This window comes from Sugiyamaella lignohabitans, chromosome D (assembly GCF_001640025.1).
Source record: "Sugiyamaella lignohabitans strain CBS 10342 chromosome D, complete sequence".
Taxonomy (NCBI): domain Eukaryota; kingdom Fungi; phylum Ascomycota; class Dipodascomycetes; order Dipodascales; family Trichomonascaceae; genus Sugiyamaella; species Sugiyamaella lignohabitans.
The window spans coordinates 1676277-1697178 of NC_031673.1; the positions used below are offsets into that span (position 1 = coordinate 1676277).

At 48.9% G+C, this 20902-nt stretch overlaps 6 protein-coding genes and 2 non-coding genes across 8 annotated transcripts; 5 read left to right on the forward strand and 3 right to left on the reverse strand.

Moving 5' to 3' along the window:
• Nucleotides 1-3005: 3005 nt before the first annotated feature.
• Nucleotides 3006-7127, forward strand: KIN2 (serine/threonine protein kinase KIN2; the record flags this gene model as incomplete). The annotated part of the gene is made up of 1 exon (XM_018882270.1): nt 3006-7127. One exon carries the CDS (start codon nt 3006-3008, stop codon nt 7125-7127), a length of 4122 nt encoding a protein of 1373 aa, XP_018736664.1.
• Nucleotides 7128-7528: 401 nt separating this feature from the next.
• AVO2 (Avo2p) lies at nt 7529-9646 on the reverse strand (the record flags this gene model as incomplete). The annotated part of the gene is made up of 1 exon (XM_018882271.1): nt 7529-9646. One exon carries the CDS (start codon nt 9644-9646, stop codon nt 7529-7531), a length of 2118 nt encoding a protein of 705 aa, XP_018736665.1.
• A 2732-nt stretch (nt 9647-12378) lies between these two features.
• Nucleotides 12379-13266, forward strand: SNZ1 (pyridoxine biosynthesis protein SNZ1; the record flags this gene model as incomplete). The annotated part of the gene is made up of 1 exon (XM_018882272.1): nt 12379-13266. One exon carries the CDS (start codon nt 12379-12381, stop codon nt 13264-13266), a length of 888 nt encoding a protein of 295 aa, XP_018736666.1.
• Nucleotides 12672-13367, reverse strand: AWJ20_5149 (conserved hypothetical membrane protein; the record flags this gene model as incomplete). Its single annotated transcript, XM_018882273.1, has 1 exon — nt 12672-13367. One exon carries the CDS (start codon nt 13365-13367, stop codon nt 12672-12674), a length of 696 nt encoding a protein of 231 aa, XP_018736667.1.
• A 2408-nt stretch (nt 13368-15775) lies between these two features.
• On the reverse strand, nt 15776-15903 carry AWJ20_5150 (the record flags this gene model as incomplete). The annotated part of the gene is made up of 1 exon: nt 15776-15903. It is a non-coding gene; the product is annotated as a tRNA-Leu (tRNA).
• Nucleotides 15904-16129: 226 nt separating this feature from the next.
• AWJ20_5151 lies at nt 16130-16200 on the forward strand (the record flags this gene model as incomplete). Its single annotated transcript has 1 exon — nt 16130-16200. It is a non-coding gene; the product is annotated as a tRNA-Gly (tRNA).
• Nucleotides 16201-16728: 528 nt separating this feature from the next.
• RPL1A (ribosomal 60S subunit protein L1A) lies at nt 16729-17379 on the forward strand (the record flags this gene model as incomplete). The annotated part of the gene is made up of 1 exon (XM_018882275.1): nt 16729-17379. One exon carries the CDS (start codon nt 16729-16731, stop codon nt 17377-17379), a length of 651 nt encoding a protein of 216 aa, XP_018736668.1.
• Nucleotides 17380-19052: 1673 nt separating this feature from the next.
• On the forward strand, nt 19053-20561 carry PCL7 (Pcl7p; the record flags this gene model as incomplete). Its single annotated transcript, XM_018882276.1, has 1 exon — nt 19053-20561. One exon carries the CDS (start codon nt 19053-19055, stop codon nt 20559-20561), a length of 1509 nt encoding a protein of 502 aa, XP_018736669.1.
• Nucleotides 20562-20902: the final 341 nt, after the last annotated feature.

Consider the following 20902-nt stretch of genomic DNA (forward strand, 5'->3'; position numbering starts at 1 on the left):
CTGTCCCTTTTAAACCCCAGAAAGGGCTTTTCCGTGTTTTCTTGGACCAATGTCACTCTTTAACCAGGTTCCAATGACTCTCTGACCAGATTCTGAATGCACACTAAAGTCTATATACACACTCTGAACAGCCCCTGTATACCACACACCACCGCCAACCACTCCCTCTTCAAACAAACCTCACTCACGCCCCACCAACCCACTCACTACACCCCACAACTGCTCTTCCTCCCCTCCCGGTACCACTGGATCACCACGATCGGCCACACAGGGTCCTGCAGGGGCCACTGGCGGGGTCATGCCTCCGGCGGCTGGGGCTCCGCCCCAGACCCTGGTTGCTCCTGCTTCGCAGGAGATTGCGGGGACCATGGGGACGAAAGAGGGAAAAACGACTCGAGCGAAGCGAGAGGAGCAGCCAGGGTCTGGGGCGGAGCCCCAGCCGCCGGAGGCAGGCCGCCGTTTCAGGGGCCCGAATCCAGCCCGACCTCTCACAATCCCAGTCACACGATTCGTAACCGGTTTTCAGACCCAGCGACAGACAGACACAGTCGGCTCGGCCCGGAGGGGACACACAAGAGCTATATCCAGGGGGAGCGGATCAGCGCCATGCATCACAGCGCATGACAACGCGCGTTATCTAGCAGCTGGTCTGCAGGCACTTGGGGGTAGGTGGGTGGGCTTCGTGCCTCCGGCGGCTGGGGCGCTGCCCCAGACCCCGTAGCTCTTGCTTCGCAAGAGACTGCTGGGACCGTCGACGGGCCGACTCGAGCGCAGCGAGAGGAGCCCACGGGGTCTGGGGCGCAGCCCCAGACGCCGGAGGCACACTCTCCCCACCACAGCCCTCGGGTCGCGAAGCGAGCACAACCAGGGTCTGGGGCGGAGCCCCAGCCGCCGGAGGCATGTCCCCGGTCCCCACCGGCCTCCGGCGGCTGGGGCTCCGCCCCAGACCCCGTGGCTCGCTTCGCTCGGGCGTGGGACCTGCCCCCAATGTCCAGTAGCAGAGACCCAAGTCAGGGCCCCGAGTCCCGGACCCAAGTCAAGTGCAGGAGGAGGGGGCACGCTCAGGCTGGCTTAGGTAGTTTTAGTACTAGCAGCAGCAGCAGCAGCAATTAAGGTAGCCTAATTTAACCCCATGTCCCATGCCCCACCCTCATCGCTGGTGGATGCGGGTGAACGACGAGGGGTAAGTGGTATATTTTATTTTTCTTATTTTTCAACACCAAAACCAGACCGGGCTGGGTGACCGAGGGGAGATTGACTGCTTGAGAGACTGACAGAGGACACCCATGTTTTTTTCGGGCTTGCAGGACTGGACAGCAGCAGCTGCGACTTGCTTTTTTCTACGTTTTGTTAATTTATTGTTATATCCATTGAGCCACTATCGGGAGAAGATCATTAAACAAACAGACTACAGACAAGCTACAGACAAGCTACAGACAGGCTACAGACAGGCTACAGCAGACTACAGACTACAGACTAACAAACGCAAAATTCACTTTGTGATCACGAACTGATACGTCAAAAAAGACCAGTCAAGTGTGGAATTGGCCGAATTTCGTGCACTTAAGCCACGCACTAGGGTTCTTATTAAGGTAGGTCGATGAGTTATAGAGAGAGAGAGAGAGAGAGAGAGAGAGAGAGGGGGTGGGTGAAGGTTGGTGGTGGTGGGAGGTGGGAGGGAGATTGGATGGGAGTGGAAAGTGGGACTTGCTGGTGTTGATTTGTCTGGCGATAGGAGAATCAGATATCGGAATTGGATGAACGAGAATTCGAATGATTTGTGATGGAAGTCGAGTGTCGATAGTGGATTTGGATTTGAATTTGAATTTGGATTGAATTTCGAATGGAGAAAGATATGGAGACAGAGAGTTGAAGTGACAGTCAGAACAGAGAATGAGATACGAACTGTCGACCGACAAGAGAACAGGACAGTACGAATGGCGAGGATTCGACCGCCAACTGATAACAACGACACAAATTAGAGTATATTGGAAAATATATATGGAAGATAAAGGATGAAGATTGAAGAAATCGATAGGAACCGATGGAATACTGGTGGTATTGGACTATGGAGACATTTGATGATGCGATAACAAGAGCGACGTCGTGAGAGAGAGAATTTTTTGGTGGAAGATGAGGATTAGAGGAATAGAGATATGAATCGAGTCAAAGAGTCAGAGGGACAACACGAGTTGAGGACTTGGAAGAGTCTTGACGGATAACAGGGTTAAATGAGAGATTGATTGACAGGGTCCAATGGGAAGCATGAAGTCAGCTTGGATTGACGAGATAAGATGAACACGGGTGATAATAGTGATAAGGATGATAGTGGTGGTAATTGTGATGCTGGAGATGTTGCTGATAAGGGTGATAATGATGATAATGATGATAATGGTGATATCGGTGATATCGGTGACACAGAACGAATTACTAACGCGATGTTGTAGGGATAGTTGGACCGCACCAAGGCGGTATTGTCTTCAACCCGAACAGAACAGACCACAGACCTGACACGACCTGACACTGAGAGTGAAATCAGTTCTATCAGTAGGGAACAGGGCATCACGGAAGCGATCAAGGGTCAAAGATCAAGGAACAAGAAACAGGAAATAAGAACGCGACAAGGAAGACAGATAACGACGGAAACGCTGAGGTGGAGCGAGATCTACCATTGAAGGGTGAGTACGGAATGAGAGGAACACAGTCAGGTCAATGTTACGAGCCAGATTCCGTCAATTCCGTCAGTTCACCAGTGAGAGAGATAGAGAGACAGACAGACAGAAATCAGAGAACATATGAATGAAACGACGGATTGACGGATTGACTGATGGATGAACTGGCGACTGGCGACTGGCGACTGATTGATGTGGTTTTGGTGATGGATCAGGAACGGGACCACCAGGGTCCAAGCCACTCCGCGAAGCGGAGCTACGGGTCTGGGCGGAGCCCAGCCGCCGGAGGCACAAGACACACCTCCAGGAGTCATTGCTAACGGTAGAACAGAGATGGATCATTCTTCCGAGACTCCTCTGAAGGCGGAGGAATATTACCGATCTCAGGGATACTATTATGGCCCCACTGAGGGTGCCAATGCACCTGGTGAAGGTACCCGTGGAGGTGCAGGCGGTGCAGGGGGAAATAGTGCTTCGACAATGACGCCGAGATCGCGGGTCGGTGGTGCGAGTACAGCGGCTCAACAGGCTCAACAGGCGGTTCAACAGGCAGTTCAGCAGCACCGAATGGCTCCGATTATGACGAGTGTGACGCCGCCATCGTCACAGTCGGCGTTTGTCGCGAGCCCGGTGCAGCATGGAAGTCGCCATTATCACAGTAGTAACCAACAGCAGCAGCATCAGCAGCAGACGAATCAGAATCAGAATCAGAATCAGCAACAATTGCATGTTCAGAAACGGGCCAGAGGTGGTGGAGTAGGAACAGGAGGATATAACAGCTCTTTTTCGAACAGCTCGACGTCGTTGGCAGGTGCCACGACTCTGGCTCATGTTCCAGCAGAGCCGGTCATGGAACCGGATTTGAGCCCGGATATGGGTTATACCGCAGAAGTGCCGCTGAATGTGTCGGGACATGGTCAGGGAGGTGGAGCTGGAGGTGGTGCAGGCAATGGCCAGCTGCCGTCGCCGATTCTGAGCGCTATTGATCCGTTAAATGTGGTTCCAAAGACCCCGCCAGTTGGGTATGGCAGCGGTCACAGTGGCCATAGTGGTCATAGCGGACATAGCGGGTATAGTGGTAAGAGTCCGGTGGTGGCTGGAAATATGGCAGGAGCTACAGCTGCGGGTGCGGGAGGAGCTGGTGGAGCAGCTCACCATGGAACTCCAGGTGGTGTAGCAGCAGCAGGAACTGCAGCTGGTGGTGTGAGCCACGGAATGCACCAGGAAGGAGCAGGCCACAATACAACTCCAGCACGAACTAAATCCAGCCATCGATCGAATGCAGCATCAGGAACTAATACCGCGTCTGTTAAGAGAAGAGCGATAGGAGAATGGGATTTTATTAAAACTATAGGAGCGGGATCCATGGGTCAAGTCAAGCTCGGCGAAAATAGAAGAACCCACGAGCTGTGTGCTGTGAAAGTGATTCCCAAGTACGCATCGTTGAAACACCATGACCGGCCTCAGAAAGAATCCGACGAATCGAGAAACGTGCGAATTGTGCGTGAAGCTGCTATTGGCAAACTGCTACATCACAAGAATATCTGTGAATTGTACGAGGTACACTCAATGACCAATCATTATTATATGCTATTTGAATATGTATCAGGAGGTCAAATGTTGGATTATATCATTTCTCACGGAAGTTTGAAAGATAAACAGGCCAGGAAGTTTGCTCGTGCTATTGCCAGTGCGCTCGACTATTGTCACCACAACTCGATTGTTCATCGAGATTTGAAAATTGAAAATATACTGATATCCAAGTCGGGAGAAATCAAAATCATTGATTTCGGGCTGTCAAATGTGTTTTCAAGAAACAATCTTTTGAAAACATTCTGTGGATCCTTGTATTTTGCAGCCCCCGAACTGCTAAATGCTCACCCTTATATCGGTCCTGAGGTCGATGTGTGGAGTTTTGGCATTGTCTTGTATGTACTAGTATCGGGAAAAGTACCTTTTGACGACCAGTCGATGCCTGCTTTACATGCTAAAATCAAACGAGGAAGAGTCGAGTATCCAACATGGGTCTCGTCAGATTGTAAAGACCTGCTGTCGAGAATGTTGGTGGTGGATCCGAAAGAAAGAGCTCCATTGTCTGAAGTCATGCACCATCCATGGATGATTAAAGGATATGATGGACCTCCCGAGTCATATATTCCACCCAGAAAACCATTGTCACTTCCATTAGACCCAGAAGTGATTGATGAAATGACTGGATTCGAGTTTGGCACCAGCTTTGATATCGCGTTTACCTTGACCCAGATTCTCGAATCGCCAGAATACATTGCTGCAGCAAATAACTGGTATAAAATCCATGGTGGACCAGCTGCCAATCAACCTACCACCACCGATTCACCTGATCGTAGATCATCCCGTCATTTCAGTTTGGATTTTTATAAACGACGATTATCTGGTAGCCAGCAGTTGTTGGCTAATAATGGTACTACTCTCACCAGTATTGGCAGTAATGGTACTCTTGGAACGACGACCTCTTCAAGCACCACAAGTCCATTAGGTCCCGGAATCAACTCTTCTTCTTCACAAAATGAATGTTTCGAGTACAACAATAACGCCAGTAACATCCCCGACCCTACCGATGCGTTTCATCCATTAATTTCCATCTACTATCTAGTTCAAGAGAAGTTTGAACGGGATAGATTAAAAACCAACAACACTTCATTGCATGCATCGAAAGACGAGCAATCTCCATTCGAATCTGATCCACAACGGCCATCAAAAGCTGCTACTCGTATCACACGATCTAAAACCCACGGATCATCTGATTACGAAATGGCCAGACGACGAGGCCATCAAGCGTCGGCTTCAACTGGTGTTCCTCCTGTACCACCCATGTCACCGACATTCAGCAAACAACCATTTTCAGGACCGAGTCAAACCACTCAACAGGGCCAACTTCATATTCAAACTGGAGCACCAACTGCCACAGCAACTGCCGCAGCTGCTGGTATATCTGGAGGAGCATCGACATCGCAAACTCGTGGTCCTGTTCCATACAAACCACGTCATCAATCACACGTATCCGAACCACCAGCTGTGTCGAGGAATATCGCTGCTTCGATTCTTCGCAAGTTCAGTACCAAGAGAAAACCCGTTCCTGTTAGTTCGACATCAACATCCGCTACAACCAGTCCTGCTGCTGCACAACCACCTCCAATCACCATTTCATCGCCATTTGAAAGTCCAAACGACGAGGCTGCTGGTCTTAACAGGTCGACAAGTGTCACTGAAGGGTCGTATCAACGTCAAACACGACGAGCTGTATCCACTACAGCCACTACTCGACCAGCTCCTCCACCTCCATTGCCTCATAACTTCCGGTATCCTGATGCTGGTGCTGCTACCACCGCAACTGGTGTATCTCCAACGACAACTCCTAATGCACATGTCAATACTGCTACTCCAAACACAGCACCCACCAGTACCGCCAGTGCAGCTACTCCTACCAACTCTAACACCCTCAACACCCCAACGCGGAATCGATTCCAACGCATCACTGAAGGTGACGACCTAAACGAGAAAATGGACTTTCTCGCCATCAACCCTTCAACCCCCTCCAGCACCTATAACAACAACAACAACAGCAGCACCAACAAAAAGTCCCATCCGTCAGCTCGTGCCAAATCCTGGGGCCATGTTCGTCCTCCACCCCGCAACAGAGACAGTATCGGTGTCAACTCACCTATTCCGTCTGCCGATATTGCCGACCAGTTTTTCGACGATATCAATGCCGATTACAGTGGATCCAACAACAACAGCAGTCAACGGTTGAGTGGATCTGAAGGACCAACTGTCGAAATCAACGACTCGTCGATGCCGTCGATCCAGTACCCCAAACAAGTATTCCTGAAGGGATTCTTCAGTGTACAATCGACGTCGACCAAATCTCTGCTCTACGTTCGAGCAGATATCATCCGTGTTCTGACCCATCTCGGCATCTCGTTCCGCGAAGTCAAAGGAGGGTTTTATTGCATGCACAAACCCTCAATCAAGCTCGACGACGACACCGCAAATGCCAATGCCAATGCCAACACCAACAGCCTGGCACTTTCTGGAGCATTTTCACCACCCGCTTCGCCACAAACAGGAACCAGCAATGGTCACTGGCGTAAACTATCATTCGGATCGGGAATGCTGACCGGCGGCCGCCGTCGTAGTATTGTAGCGGCCTATGCTGGCGACAGCAGTAACAACATGGTCGACTCGGACCTGTCCTCGGACTCCATGGGCCCTACAACCGGAGCCATTGGCGGCGGCAGCGACATGCTCACATACAACGGCCAGCCAAACAACGTGCACATGCCGCTCCAGTTCGAAGTCTACATCGTCAAAGTGCCCCTCCTCTCACTCCACGGCGTGCAATTCAAAAAAATCACCGGCAACTCGTGGCAATACAAATCGCTCGCCACCAAAATCCTCTCCGAACTGCGTCTCTAACCTGTCTCTATACTAATCCTAACCATGACGGCGTCTTGTTCACCTCGGGGGTCTTCTGCCTCCGGCGGCTGGGGCTCCGCCCCAGACCCTGGTTGCTCCTCTCGCTTCGCTCGAGTCGTTCTTACACGGCCCAGCAACTCCGGTGGATTTACCGGGGCACGACACCACACCCGCAGGAGCAACCGGACAGGTGCTCTGCCTCCGGCGGCTGGGGCTCCGCCCCAGACCCTGGTTGTTCCTCTCGCTTCGCTCGAGTCGTTCTTCCACGGTCAAGCAACCCCGGTGGATTTACAGGGGTAACTCCTGCGAAGCAGGAGCAACCCGGGTCTGGGGCGGAGCCCCAGCCGCCGGAGGCAGTGGGGAGAGAGGGGGACATGTCATAAATTCGTAAAATAAATAAGTTAATGCTTGTGGACGTTGGAGACGGAGATGTCGAGCAGGCGAGAGCGGCCCGGGGTGCGGACTCCGCTGCCGGGGGTAGCGGAGGATGCGGGGTTGGTGTAGGGGGAAGGGGAGGTTTGTGGGGAGGGGCTCGAGTTGCGACTGGAGCGAGCGAAATTGGGCATGGGGAGGGTGGGCGTTTTGGGGGACGCGAATGGCATGACCGGGGAGGCGAGAGTTCCTGGTGGGACGGCGTTTTCAATATTGCCGGAGTTTGGAGGCGGTCGATTGGGTGGTGGCAGTGAGAACGGGATGGGGCCGATAGGGCCTATGGGAGAGTTGGGGTTGCTGCTGGATGAGCCGCCAGATGGTGAGTATGGGTCGGCAGAGGTAAATATTGGTAGTGGTTTATCGAGTTCGAGAGTGAGTCCAGGACCGGATTTCAGATTCGGAGGAGGAACTCGTTTTCGTGGAAATGGACCGTCTCCTTTTGCAGCAGGTGCCGCTGAGGTTGATGGGGGATTGGATCCAGGAACTAGAGATGATGGGGCAAATGGGAGCATGGACGTTGTTGAATAGGGTATAGCAGGGCCAGAAGGACCAGAAAATGTATTGTTTGACTTGGTCGATGCACTGGAAACAGTCGAAGCTGTAGAGTTGGTAGATGCTACAGAGATAGTAGAAGCAGCAGGACCAGTGGCTCCAGCAGGAATTGGATTGGATATGGGTGCTAATGGTGCCGAACCAGACCCAAAACCGGAATTTGAGATAGAAGTGACACTCGTGAACAGACCAGGACCTCCATTGTAGGTTGTATTGGGACCACTCGAGCCGTTGGGGTTGGTGGTGATGATGCTGTTACTGCCGTTGATGTTGTAGTTAGAAGCGACAGCGCTGTTGGAAAAGTTGTAATTACTGGTCTGAAGGCTAGTGGCATTACTTCCAGCGTTGTTTGTGGTCTTAGGACCATTGGTGTTGGAAATATAGCCACTACCAGTGTTGTAGACACTGTTGGTGGTATATGAACTATTAGCACCAGCAGTGCTGTTAGAACCGTTAGAACCGTTACTACTGTTCACACTGTTGGCACTATTTGCACCGTGATCACCACTACTAGCACCATTGGAACCATTGGCATTGTTACTGGTGCTATTGGCGATACCAGTATTACCAGTGCTACTATTGCTAATAGTGTTAGTGCTGGCAGCATTCACGCTGTTAGTAGTACCACTGGTAGATCCAGTAGTGGTCCCATTTGTATGGTAATTCGATAGATTCGTAGCATGTACTGAAGAGCTGGAGCTTGCAGTCAGACTACTGTCTCTGCTTCCTACAGGAGCTCTTTTAGGAGACGTTCTCGTTTGGAATGCCACATACTGTCTTGGCAACGACGAAGGAACATTGGATGAGTTGGGCGATACTTTTGATGCTGCAATATTTGATCCATTCGTCACTGAAGAAGTGTCTAATCTGATTGCCAACGGCAATGTTGTAGAAGAAGCAGAGCTCATTTTCGAGCTCGGCGACGAACTTCCCACCAGATTCGATGTGGATATTGGCGGAGGAGGCGGAGCCGCCAGTTTTCGTCGTGACGACTCCATTTTTTCGTGAATCAGAGATTGAAGATAGTCTTGTACTTGATACGTCGAACAGTACTGTACAGGCCTCCAACCCTCGGCATTTGGGGTCTGAAAATCGGCCCCTCGATCTACTAATGTCCTCATTGTCTTGAGATGTCCGTACGCTGCTGCAATATGAAGAGGTCGATTCTTGTCTCGATTGCCGATATCGATATCAGCACCAAAATCCAGAAGTAAATTTATACATGGATCATGGCCCTTTCTGGCCGCTACCATGAGAGCAGTCTCGTGATCCACGTTGACCCAATCCAGGCATCTGGGGATATGTTGGGCCAAAAAATGGACGGTCTGTTCGTGATTCTGCGAAGACGCCAAATGTAGCGGAGTAGACCGGTCATGAGCCAAAGAAATCTCATCTCGATCATGACCCTGTTGAACCAGAAACACACAAATGCCATAATGACCGTCATAACTGGCGTAATGAAGCGAGCTCCATCCATTACACGGGTCGACATTTTCCAGCAGATCCGGAAACCGTTTAAGCAGCCGCTGAACCATCGGCAGTTTATTACTGCGAATGGCCCACCGCAGCCTGTCTGATCCGTTCATCTTCGACCCGTCTTCTTACAAGCCTTCACTCTACTCTCTCTACCAACATCAACGCTTCACGCTTCACCGCGTCTAAACTGCGTGTGGGTTAGGTCACTCTCCACGCCGGACCGGGGACCTGCCTCCGGCGGCTGGGGCTCCGCCCCAGACCCCGTAGCTCCTGCTTCGCAGGAGACTCTCGGGGATTCCCACGAAAACGACTTGAGTGCAGCGAGGAGCCACGGGGTCGGGGGCAGAGCCCCAGCCGCCGGAGAAACGTCCGGGCTTCCGGTCCGGTAACGCCGGCACTTGACACGGGTCTGGGTTGAATACAGTCTATACTCGATCCGGGAGGGGGATCTGCACCAGGGGTCCGATCGGCGAGACCCTGTCGATCAGGGGAGCGTGCCTCCGGCGGCTGGGCTCCGCCCAGACCTGGTTGTGCTCGCTTCGCGAGCGGCGGGGACCGGGCGAGGGTACCCCGAGGCCCGACTCGAGCGCAGCGAGAGGAGCCACGGGGTCTGGGGCAGAGCCCCAGCCGCCGGAGGCAGGCAGGGCACGAGAGGGGTTTTATTTGAGCACGAACTCGGACAGGAACCAGCGGTGGAAGCTGGGGTCGGAAGACAGTTCCGGGTGGAACGAGGTGCCGAGTTTGTTGCCCTGGCGGACCGCGACGATGAGGCCTGAGTCCAGCTGGTGCAGGATTTGCACGGGGGCCGGGTTGTGGTAGTCGTTGGCGGTGTCGATGGTAACGGCCGTGTGGTCGTTGGCCAGTTTGGTGTTGATTGGGAGTGGTTTGTGAGGTGGTGGTGAGGGGGTGGAGGAGGAGGAGGAGTCGAGGATTTTGGTGATGACGGGCGCTCGAATGAAGATGGCTGGGAATGCTGTTACGGGAGTGGACGAAGTAGAAGAGGAGGAGGGGGTGATGAAAGAGGAAAAGTCTAGAGGAGCTTGGAACGAGTCGAGCTGACGGCCAAATGCATTTCGTTGGACCTGGATATCCAGTCCCCCGAGGATTTGTTGACCCGGTTTGCCATTGAGGACTTGTCGGGAGAGGAAGATGAGTCCGGCACAAGTGCCCCAGATGGGTCTGCCGGAGCTGACATAGGATTTCAGCGGTTCTAACAGCCCAGTTCGTTCGGCTATGAGGGAGATGGACGTGCTTTCGCCGCCAGGAATCACCAGGGCATCGCATATCGCGAGCTCTTCACTGGTTCTGATCTCGGGAAACGACAGTTCATACCCCGGATACAGACTTTTGAGGGTGTTGAATATATTGATATGTTCGATGAAAGCTCCTTGGAGCGCTAGGACTCCGACTACCACGGGCTGTTCTATGGTCATTCTGTTCTTCAGGTCTCTTGGGGCTCTGGATGTATGGGTGGAACTGTGCTGTGAACTGTACCAGTGGAATCAACCACAGACTATGTGAAATGAATTGGATTTGGAATTGGAGCTGGAATTTGAATTCAGGCTTTGAATTCGAATTGGAATCCGAATAAGAAGTTCAGGAGTTGGTGTTTAGAGTTGAAGTCCAAAATATGACTACGGCTGTCAGACCGATTACCGACCAATATCCACTGACTGCCGACTGACTGCCAACTGATTGCCAACTGACTGCCAACAGACTCCCAACAGACTGCCAACTGATTTCCAGCTGAATTCCAACTGATTCGCCTGTCTGATGTAACAGCGCTATTCTGTGCCACCGATAACCGCGACGTGCCGCTATTCGTCTCTGTTTCAGTGAGGAAAGAGTCACACAACCAACCGGGTATTCCAGATCAGTCCGTAAATCAACTCCAAATTTCACTTTCCGCTCACTCGGCCCATTGTTGCAACGGAAACAAATAGCCAGACGCACCGATCGGCACTATGACCGCATAGGGAAATGCACAAGGTGGTGCCGACAAATGCGAACCTGTATGAGCCAATTATCATCTCCAGATAACGATCATTCATTCTGATATCCCGCTAAGCCCTATTATTACTCATAGAATGATTTTTTTATTTTGTTCATAATTGATTGTTTAACCCGGAAAATCCAAACTGTTAATTAATTGATCCGTTTTCAATAGCCGCTCTCTTGGCATCCAAAAAAAGAGCAAATTCAACTCGTCTGTCAGTCTCAACTGAAACAACCCACATCTCGACTCTTAGTCATGTATCGATCGGCACTGCACGCTCCTATCTCATGTGAAAAAGTCAGTTTAATTGGGCTCGTATTTTGCCGCTCTATTTGACACGGGTCTCACCGTTTTAAATTCTAATCGACTGATCCCGCTCCATTCACGGCAATTGGTCCGAGTTGTATTTTTCACCTGTATTTGGTACATATGGATCCGGTTTAGAGTCATATATTTTTCACTCCCGCGCTTGCAGATTCACTTGATACACACAGTAGCACCGTTACATTAGCACTTGTACATCATCATATCTTGACCTACGCAGTAGCACTTGCTCTTTACTTGCACATTATACATATATATTTTATATATATAACCATCGACATACAACTCAACTCTCTTCAATTTACAAAACAGATAGAACGTATACTCGATTCATTCACGATTGGTTGACGATTCATTCACCTCATCTATCAAAACAGCATACTGTAATAGCATCCACTTGACAAGTTCAACAACCAACTGATACAAAATCACAGTCCCGCAAGCGAAAAAGTAGCGAATAAACAAAACAAAATGACCTCGGCTGACTTCAAAATCAAAGCCGGATTGGCCCAAATGCTCAAAGGAGGTGTTATTATGGACGTAGTCACTCCCGAACAAGCCAAAATCGCCGAACGGGCTGGTGCCTGTGCCGTCATGGCTCTGGAAAGAATCCCCGCCGATATGAGAAACTCGGGCCAGGTGTGTAGAATGTCTGATCCTCATATGATCAAGGGTATCATGGAAGCTGTGTCAATTCCCGTTATGGCAAAGTGTAGAATTGGCCATTTTGTTGAGGCTCAAGTTCTCGAAGCTGTTGGTATTGACTACATTGACGAGAGTGAAGTACTGACCCCCGCCGACAAAGTAAACCATATTGCAAAGGACAATTTCAAAGTTCCTTTTGTATGTGGAGCCAGAAACCTTGGTGAAGCTCTACGAAGAGTCAATGAAGGTGCTGCCATGTTAAGAACTAAGGGTGAAGCCGGAACTGGTGACATCTCCGAGGCTGTCAGCCACATCAACCTTATCAAAGACGAAATCGCCGAAGTGTTGGCAATTACCGATAAAAAACAACTCGAATCCAAGGCTAAGGAACTAAGAGTGCCTGTAGAGCTTCTGGAAGAGCTAATTGCCAACAATGGTAAGTTCCCTGTCGTCAACTTCGCTGCCGGCGGTGTCGCGACCCCCGCCGATGCCGCCCTCTGCATGCAATTGGGCTGTGATGGTGTGTTTGTTGGTTCCGGTATCTTCAAGTCCAAGAACCCCGAAAAACTCGCCAAAGCTATCGTCAATGCCGTCACGCACTTCAACGACCCCGCCAAGGTCCTCGAGTTCTCGACCGACCTCGGCGAGCTCATGTTCGGTGTGGCCGTCGACTCCCTCAAAGACAACCAAAAACTGTCCACTCGTGGATGGTAAATAGACTCTGTGTTTGTTTGTAGATGGTGGGCATGTGCCTCCGGCGGCTGGGGCTCTGCCCCAGACCCCGTGGCTCCTTTCGCTTCGCTCGAGTCGGGCATGTGGGGTGCCCTGCTGGCGGTTCATCCCTGGGAGGGATGGAATACTTCGTGTTTTGCTGTTACTTCGATTCGAAGCTCGGCTTAAATGAAGCCAGTGACCTTTTGATTGATTGGTGAAAGTAGTCTAAGGAGCATATAGCGGTATTGCACGAGTCTAAACGATTTTCGACTCGGGAGACAAGGAAATTACAAAACTATTCAAACTCCAGATGTTTCTCTATAGTTCACTGTTGGCTTGCCATGGTCAGCTCAATGGTCTCGTTATTAAATGTTGATCCTCTTTCATCCCCTGGCCCCCGGAAAACTACCGGATCAGAAGCCCTACTGGTATTTGCCAAACTCCTTGAACAGGGTTGAACGGTGTGGGGAATGTTTTGTGGGCCACTGTATATAGGGAACCAAGCCTATTTTTTTGGATGCAGATAGGAGGAAAAATAACCAGGGTTATTGATTAAATGGAGGATCCAGAGAAAAATAGTACAAATAAAAGACAAACAGAGATCTATTAGAACAAGTGTAGACTACATAGAGACAGTGAATAAAAAAAGCTAGGACAGTGGCTGCAATAATAATGTCAAATTCTTACTAGAGGATCTTTAGTAATCTGAAGAAACAGATATAGAGAGCTCATGCAGAATAGTGGATGATGCAAAATTACTCTCATTGATGGAAGATCATTTGGTAGAGAATAGGGGAGGACACGATGCAATTTGTGTTCGCTCCAGCAGCCTAGGTCCATGAGCCATTGAAATAGTGGTGATGCAGGTTTGGAGGGCACGATGCAACTTGTGCTCACTTCGGCAGCTTCCCTCACCGCCGGCCTTGACCAGAGGCTAAAATAAATAATAAAAAAGGAAGAAAGCCTGGCTAAATACGAATGAAATCAAAGTGAAGTACATTTGTGACTGGTGTTGGACAAAGGAGGACAGGACTAAATATCTCAGTATGACTCGGGATGTCAATACTAGAGCATCACATGTTAAGGACATCAAGCGCGAAAGGTGCTGCTACCGATAATCCTAGGTCTGAAATGCAAGAGATACTTGTGGATGCCCATGGCTCTAACCGTGTGTGGAGGAAAGAGTGCTCAGTCCAATTGAATGACTGATTCACCAGACGACCATGTGGTACCTTGGAGGGGGACATGATGGACTTCCAACTGGTTTTCTCGGGAACAGTTTCTCCAGACTTATTTGTGGCATTCATGATTGCCCCCGACTAATATCTCCAGATGGTCGAATTCAATCAGTATTTCCTTTGGTATCAGACTCTAGATATATCTTAACAAATAGCTGAATTCCTCTGAGCAAGGAAAATCAAAATAAATAAAAATTTGAATAAAATAATATTTCCCAAATCGTAAATGGAGGGGTTACCCGGAGTATAATTAAACGCTTGTTTTGTTCATGAATGATACAAGCCATTTTTATGCCGGGTAATACTAAAAGTCAAAATATTGAAAAAGTTGGTTGCTGTTGGAATATTAAAACAAACACTGCCTTGGTATTATAATACTTCGATATAAGTTTGAATAAACGCATCCAATGGCTAAGTTGTCATGGAATATAGCAGCTCCATAGAAGTGTCTATCTTAGTCATATAAGGAATCCCAGCTAAACATTTGAAAACAAACAGGTGTGTTCGCCGGAGATGTATGAAAGAACAGCACCTAGAATTAGAAGACAGCCAATGATGGCATCATACTCGAATTTAATCTGACACAAAAGCCAACAAATACGGTATAATGAGAACTATCCAATCGACTTGACTTTATAGCTGGTTGTCTGGAAAACTCAAACTGCACGCGTGCATCTACGAGCCAAGTCCATGCCACAGGCTAGAAATACTAGTTGGGCGATAAACTGGAGATAATTGTCACTATATTTGTCTTGGCCAGTATATTGAATTACCCACCCGTGTTGTCGCCTAGAATTGTAATATAACGTGTAAACTGGATGATACTTTGTGTTACCCGGTGTGAAAATTACCGAAAGTAAAAGTTACCCGGCATTGAATTTAGTATTGTACGTCTAATATCTCGTAGGATTTGGACATTTCGTTTTGTATGAAATATGACCGATGATTTTAAAAAAACTCTATCCATAAAGTCTTGAAGGCACCGGCCGAATAATTGACTCAGGCTCATTTTCCGGAAATTAATTGGAAGCTTAAAAATGGAACTCATAAATCATTTTAAAGTCCTATTCTATATATTTGTAAATAATTGTTATGGCAGGGGCTCAACATTTTAATGAAGGGTTGCAAATGAGTTTGATGGATACTACATTTGATATTATAGCATGAGCTAAGCCCCGTAGGCAGGAAAGAAGTCAGGCCATTAAACCCGGCAGACCAAAATCATGGGTCTGAACAGTTCAATAGTTCGCTCAAACGGATGGCAAAAATATTGAGAGTGACGAGGTTCGAACTCGTGCCCACAATGTAGACTAACAGACAAATCTTTTCAATCCGAATACCAAAGGATTCGAACTGGTCAACCTGAAGCTAGCGCCTTAGACCACTCGGCCACACTCCCCAATGCGTGAAGCGGCTTCACTGAGTTCAGTACGGTCATGAGAACTTCAGTCCAAAAAATAAAGCTACCAGCTCTAAAGGCTACAAACCTGACTTCGGAAATAGAGAGAGAGACATGTCAGGACAGCTCTAGCAGGATATATAGGCCTAATACCTCATTTTTTGGAAGCTCTGCATGTCTCAGTCCTCAGCTCGGAACAGGCTCCGGTGAAACACGTTCATAACAAGCGTTAATGGTTTAGTGGTAAAATTCATCGTTGCCATCGATGAGCCCCCGGTTCGATTCCGGGTTAACGCATCTTTTTGACGGAATACAGAAGATACATTATTATTATTTTTTATTTGGACTCGTTTGCACGAAGCATAGACAGGCCTGTCTGGCGACCCTGCATCTCATTTCAGCGTAGATCTGCGAGATCTGCATATTCACCCCACTCCATCCATTCATAATTCTACAGTCAGACTTTCTGGAGGGTTTCTAGTTAAGTTCCGCTGTAAACTTGGTTTTTCTTTTAATTCTAAACACTTTAAATCCATGAACGAGTCGATAAAACCGTACGGAGCGACCCGTATCAACTCCGAGTAAGTTAGCCCGATATTCTACATTCGTTCAGCCGCACCATCATCCATGAAGAATATTGAGTGTAATATGACTGCTTATTTCCTAAATAGGCAATTTCATCAACAGGACAAACGAGATGCAGGGCAGGGCGTACTGATAATATAACAAAATTTCAGATGCATCGTACAGTCTCTTTTCTCTCTCTTCACAGAACTACGGAGTAGAACCAATTCTTTTGGGAGACAAAGTATTCGAACAGCAAAAATGTCCAAGATTACCGTCGCAGGAGTCCGTACCAATGTCCAACAGCTCTTGGAGCAATCCGAGAAGAAGAAGAGAAACTTCTTGGAGACTATTGAGCTCCAAGTTGGCCTCAAGAACTACGACCCCCAAAGAGACAAGCGTTTCTCTGGTACCATCAAGCTTCCTCAAGTCCCTCGTCCCAACATGACCATCTGTGTCTTTGGTGATGCTGTCGACTGCGACCGTGCCAAATCTGCCGGTGTTGATGCCATGTCTGTTGATGACTTGAAGAAGCTCAACAAGAACAAGAAGCTCATCAAGAAGCTTGCCAAGAAGTACAACGCTTTCGTTGCTTCTGAGGTTCTTATCAAGCAAGTTCCCCGTCTCCTTGGTCCTCAACTTTCCAAGGCCGGTAAGTTCCCTACCCCTGTTTCCCACAACGAGGACCTCAGCGCCAAGATCAACGAGGTCAAGTCCACCGTCAAGTTCCAATTGAAGAAGGTCTTGTGTTTGGCTGTTGCCGTTGGTAACGTCGAGATGGAGGAGGACGCTATTGTCTCTCAAATCATGCTCGCTTCCAACTTCTTGGTCTCCTTGTTGAAGAAGCACTGGCAAAACGTCGGATCCTTGGTCATCAAGTCCTCCATGGGTCCTCCTTTCAGAATCTACTAAACGGGTCGTTTTTATCATGTATCCTGAATAAAAAGTGTTTATAGTTTTGCGCTTTTTTGTGGGTGGTGCTGCCTCCGGCGGCTGGGGCTCCGCCCCAGACCCTGGTTGCTCCTCTCGCTGCGCTCGAGTCGTTGCGTCGACGGTCCCGGCAGTGTCAAATCAGGTGTCTGTTACGGTTTATTGCAGCATCGCCCCATGCAGGGCACCGGACCCTGCGTCATCCTACCGCCCTCCATACGATCTTATCCCCGACCACCACCCCACGCCCTCCTGCGAAGCAGGAGCCACGGGGTCTGGGGCGGAGCCCCAGCCGCCGGAGGCAGCACCCACCAACCCAAAAACCCCAAAAAACCCAGGAAGTCACGTGACTGGACCCTGAAGGGGGCTGGTTGGTGAGACAATCGGGATCGGGATGGGGCCGAGGCATCGGGTTAGCGGCGATGGCGGCAGGAGGGATTGTGATAGGGGGCAGATAATGTGGATTGAGGCGCGGGAGTGGGGTGTGACTGTTGATAGGGCATCGGCGGTCGGCAAGCGTCGCCGTTGGACCCTGTTAATGCCGTGCTGACGGCTGTGCATATTTCGGTGGATATAGCGGTAGGTGTACATATTCACGTACATATACACTTATAAAGCCAGCAGGTTTGGGTCTCAGTATATGCATCAGCTGAAACCAGCCGTAAAACTTAAACTGAACACTAGCAATAATATTAGTGGGCTCCTGACTAGTTATAAAGTTAAGCTTCAGTTCAACTCTCTCTTTCAGACTTGTTATTGGTGTCATTATTTTGGTGGTGATAATTGTAGCAGATTTTATAGAGCCGGTGTCGTATTGTTCACGGTCGGTTTTTAGTTTGTGTTCGGTCTGAGTAGCAAACGTGGTATAACCCTGTTGTGTTCGTATTTTGACATTTGAGAGATCCCTGTTGGAGTTTCTGCGAAAGCAAACAGCCTTTGAGTTCACAAAGTTTACAAGGTTTGTGGCTGGATAGTAATCGAGGTGATCTGCGGGTTCAACAGTTGGATTACAAGTGGATATTGGAGTTGAAGGTGAAGGTGAAGGTGAAGGTGAAAAAAACTTGAAGTGTGAAGTTTGCTGTTAGTGCGTATCGAGTATTTAAATTTTCTTCTGAGGTACTGATTGAGTGGCGAGGAAGTTGTATAGCTCGTGGATCTCGTGATTTTAGTGGGTGTTTTTTTTGGTCCCGTTGCCCCGGTACTGCTAGAACTAGAACTGTATCTACAATTGTTGGAATCGGTGTAATCGCGGTGTTTCCTGTCTTGTATTAATTGAGCGGGATTTATATCAGTATCTGATAGTTGAAGGTTGTGGTATATTAGTCATTGTGAAGTCAAGTACTGGTTATTGAGGTCATCTAGGGGATATTGCTAAGGTCCATAAGTGGTTGGTCATTGTGAAGGGTTAACTAGTTAACTACTGGTCAGAGTAGCGTGCTGTAGAGGCAATCGTCTATTAGACTACTATCATTTTTCAGCTCAGGTTCCAGTTTCAGCTCCAGCTTCAGCCTCAGCTCCAACTACGATAGTACTCGCGACTTTCTGGTCCAGCTCTTTATCTGCTGTTGCTTTATTGGCTGCTAGGCTGGTTGGTCCATTGGACAATTGCTTCAAGTCCAAGTACCAGCTTACTTCCTATCCACTCTTGTCACGTTATGAATATAGAGTTGCATGATAATGGTAAAGAAGCTATGATGGATTCTGGAGGAGTGAATACAGCTAACGATGGGGATGGTGCTGGAGATGCCAGCAATGCTCCTACAACGAATACAGACCCGAGTGCAATTACAAGTGGTGGTGATTCTGGATTACATGGAAATGAAAATGAAAACGAAAATATAGATACAAAACAAGGGACAGAGTCTAACTCGAATGAAACGACTACCGAAGAGGGACCGACTTTTGATGAGTCCTTTCCACCTCTATCGTCACAACCAGATATAATGTCCATCTCGCCTAAACAGGCATTATTTTACCTCCATCAATCATTAACCAGTCTTATAAAACTGCATGAAAACCTTCTGTTAAATCGACGAGACTCTCCAGTTGTTATTGATGACGATGTTATGGACAGTGGTAGTGAGACTGCAAGTGGTGGGTTTAGTGCTGGTACCGGTACTGGAACAGGAACCGCTGGAAGTGGTTCTAGTTATAGCAAAAACACAGGAGTTCCCGCGACAGACTCGATTGTCCAGACTTCTGGAGACGCGTCTGACGAGTTTTCTCCAATCAATTCTGGCAGCATTCCACCTCCATCTTCGTCGGCAATGGGTAACTTTCAAAATTCCCGCAGGAGGTCTCATAGATACAGTGACATCTCGCCGATTTCCATGTCTGATAGACGACTGTCTTCTGGAGGAGGTTCATCTGGACATCATATCAAATCCAATGAGGATGAAGACTACGACATATTATCACCTCATAGTCCAGGTGGCTCGAGTCACCCGTCTGGTCCACATATGGCCAACTATCAGTCGTATTTAAGAAGACAGAGAAAGACCACTTCATTACTGGCAGAAGCTGCTGAAGTAGCATCTCTGGTTTTACAAGGTGGAACTACCACTCTTCAAGACGAATACGCACGTCTCAAGAAATCGTCTATGAGTTGGCCAGCAGGCTCGCCATCCGGATCAGGCTCGTCGATTCCCTCATCTCCAGCAACATCACCAGTTTCATTGCGACCCAGTCCATCCACTGGTTCGGTGTCGTCAATCCAAGAACAAAAACTTGTCATTGCACGACGGTTCTGGTCAAAAACGACACCGCAAATCAGTGTTCAAAAATATCTTTTACGATTATACAAGTACTGTCCATCATCTACATCAGCCTATCTATCGGCTGGGTTATACATATACCGTCTCTGCATTATCCTCCAAACGATTCCTCTCACCGATCTCAGTGTCCATAGACTGGCACTGGCAGCTATCCGCATAGCATGCAAGGGCATTGAGGACATCAACCATAGTCAATCTCGGTTTGCAATGGCGGCAGGAGTCTCAACATCGGATCTGTACCGACTGGAGATTGCCCTCCTGTTTTTACTCGACTTTAACATCAAGGTCGACCATGATGCTTTACAACGTGCTTTAGACGTATGGGCCGAGGTAGAAGTACAAGCCCGGCATGTTCTCGAGCGCCCTGTTTTGTCTCCTGTTGTCCAGTAAACCGTCGCTGGCAAGCTGTTGTCTTGTCTTCTGTTGTTCAGTTAACCGTCGCTGACAGGCTGTTTGTCTTGTTTCCTATGGTCCAGTAAAACAACCCACTTCTATCGCGCCATTTCTCACCACCAAGAAACGAGCGAAGCGAGCTACGGGGTCTGGGGCAGCGCCCCAGCCGCCGGAGGCACACGGGGGTTAATGTTTTGAGGCCGTTTATATAGTTGGATCTGCTTTATGCTTCTCTGAAAGTGTACACTATTTATTAATTTGATCATCTTTTATCATAAATTATGCGACGATTCCGAATCCAGAAAGGCCGAGACAGCAAGATCGCGGTCCAGAACAAT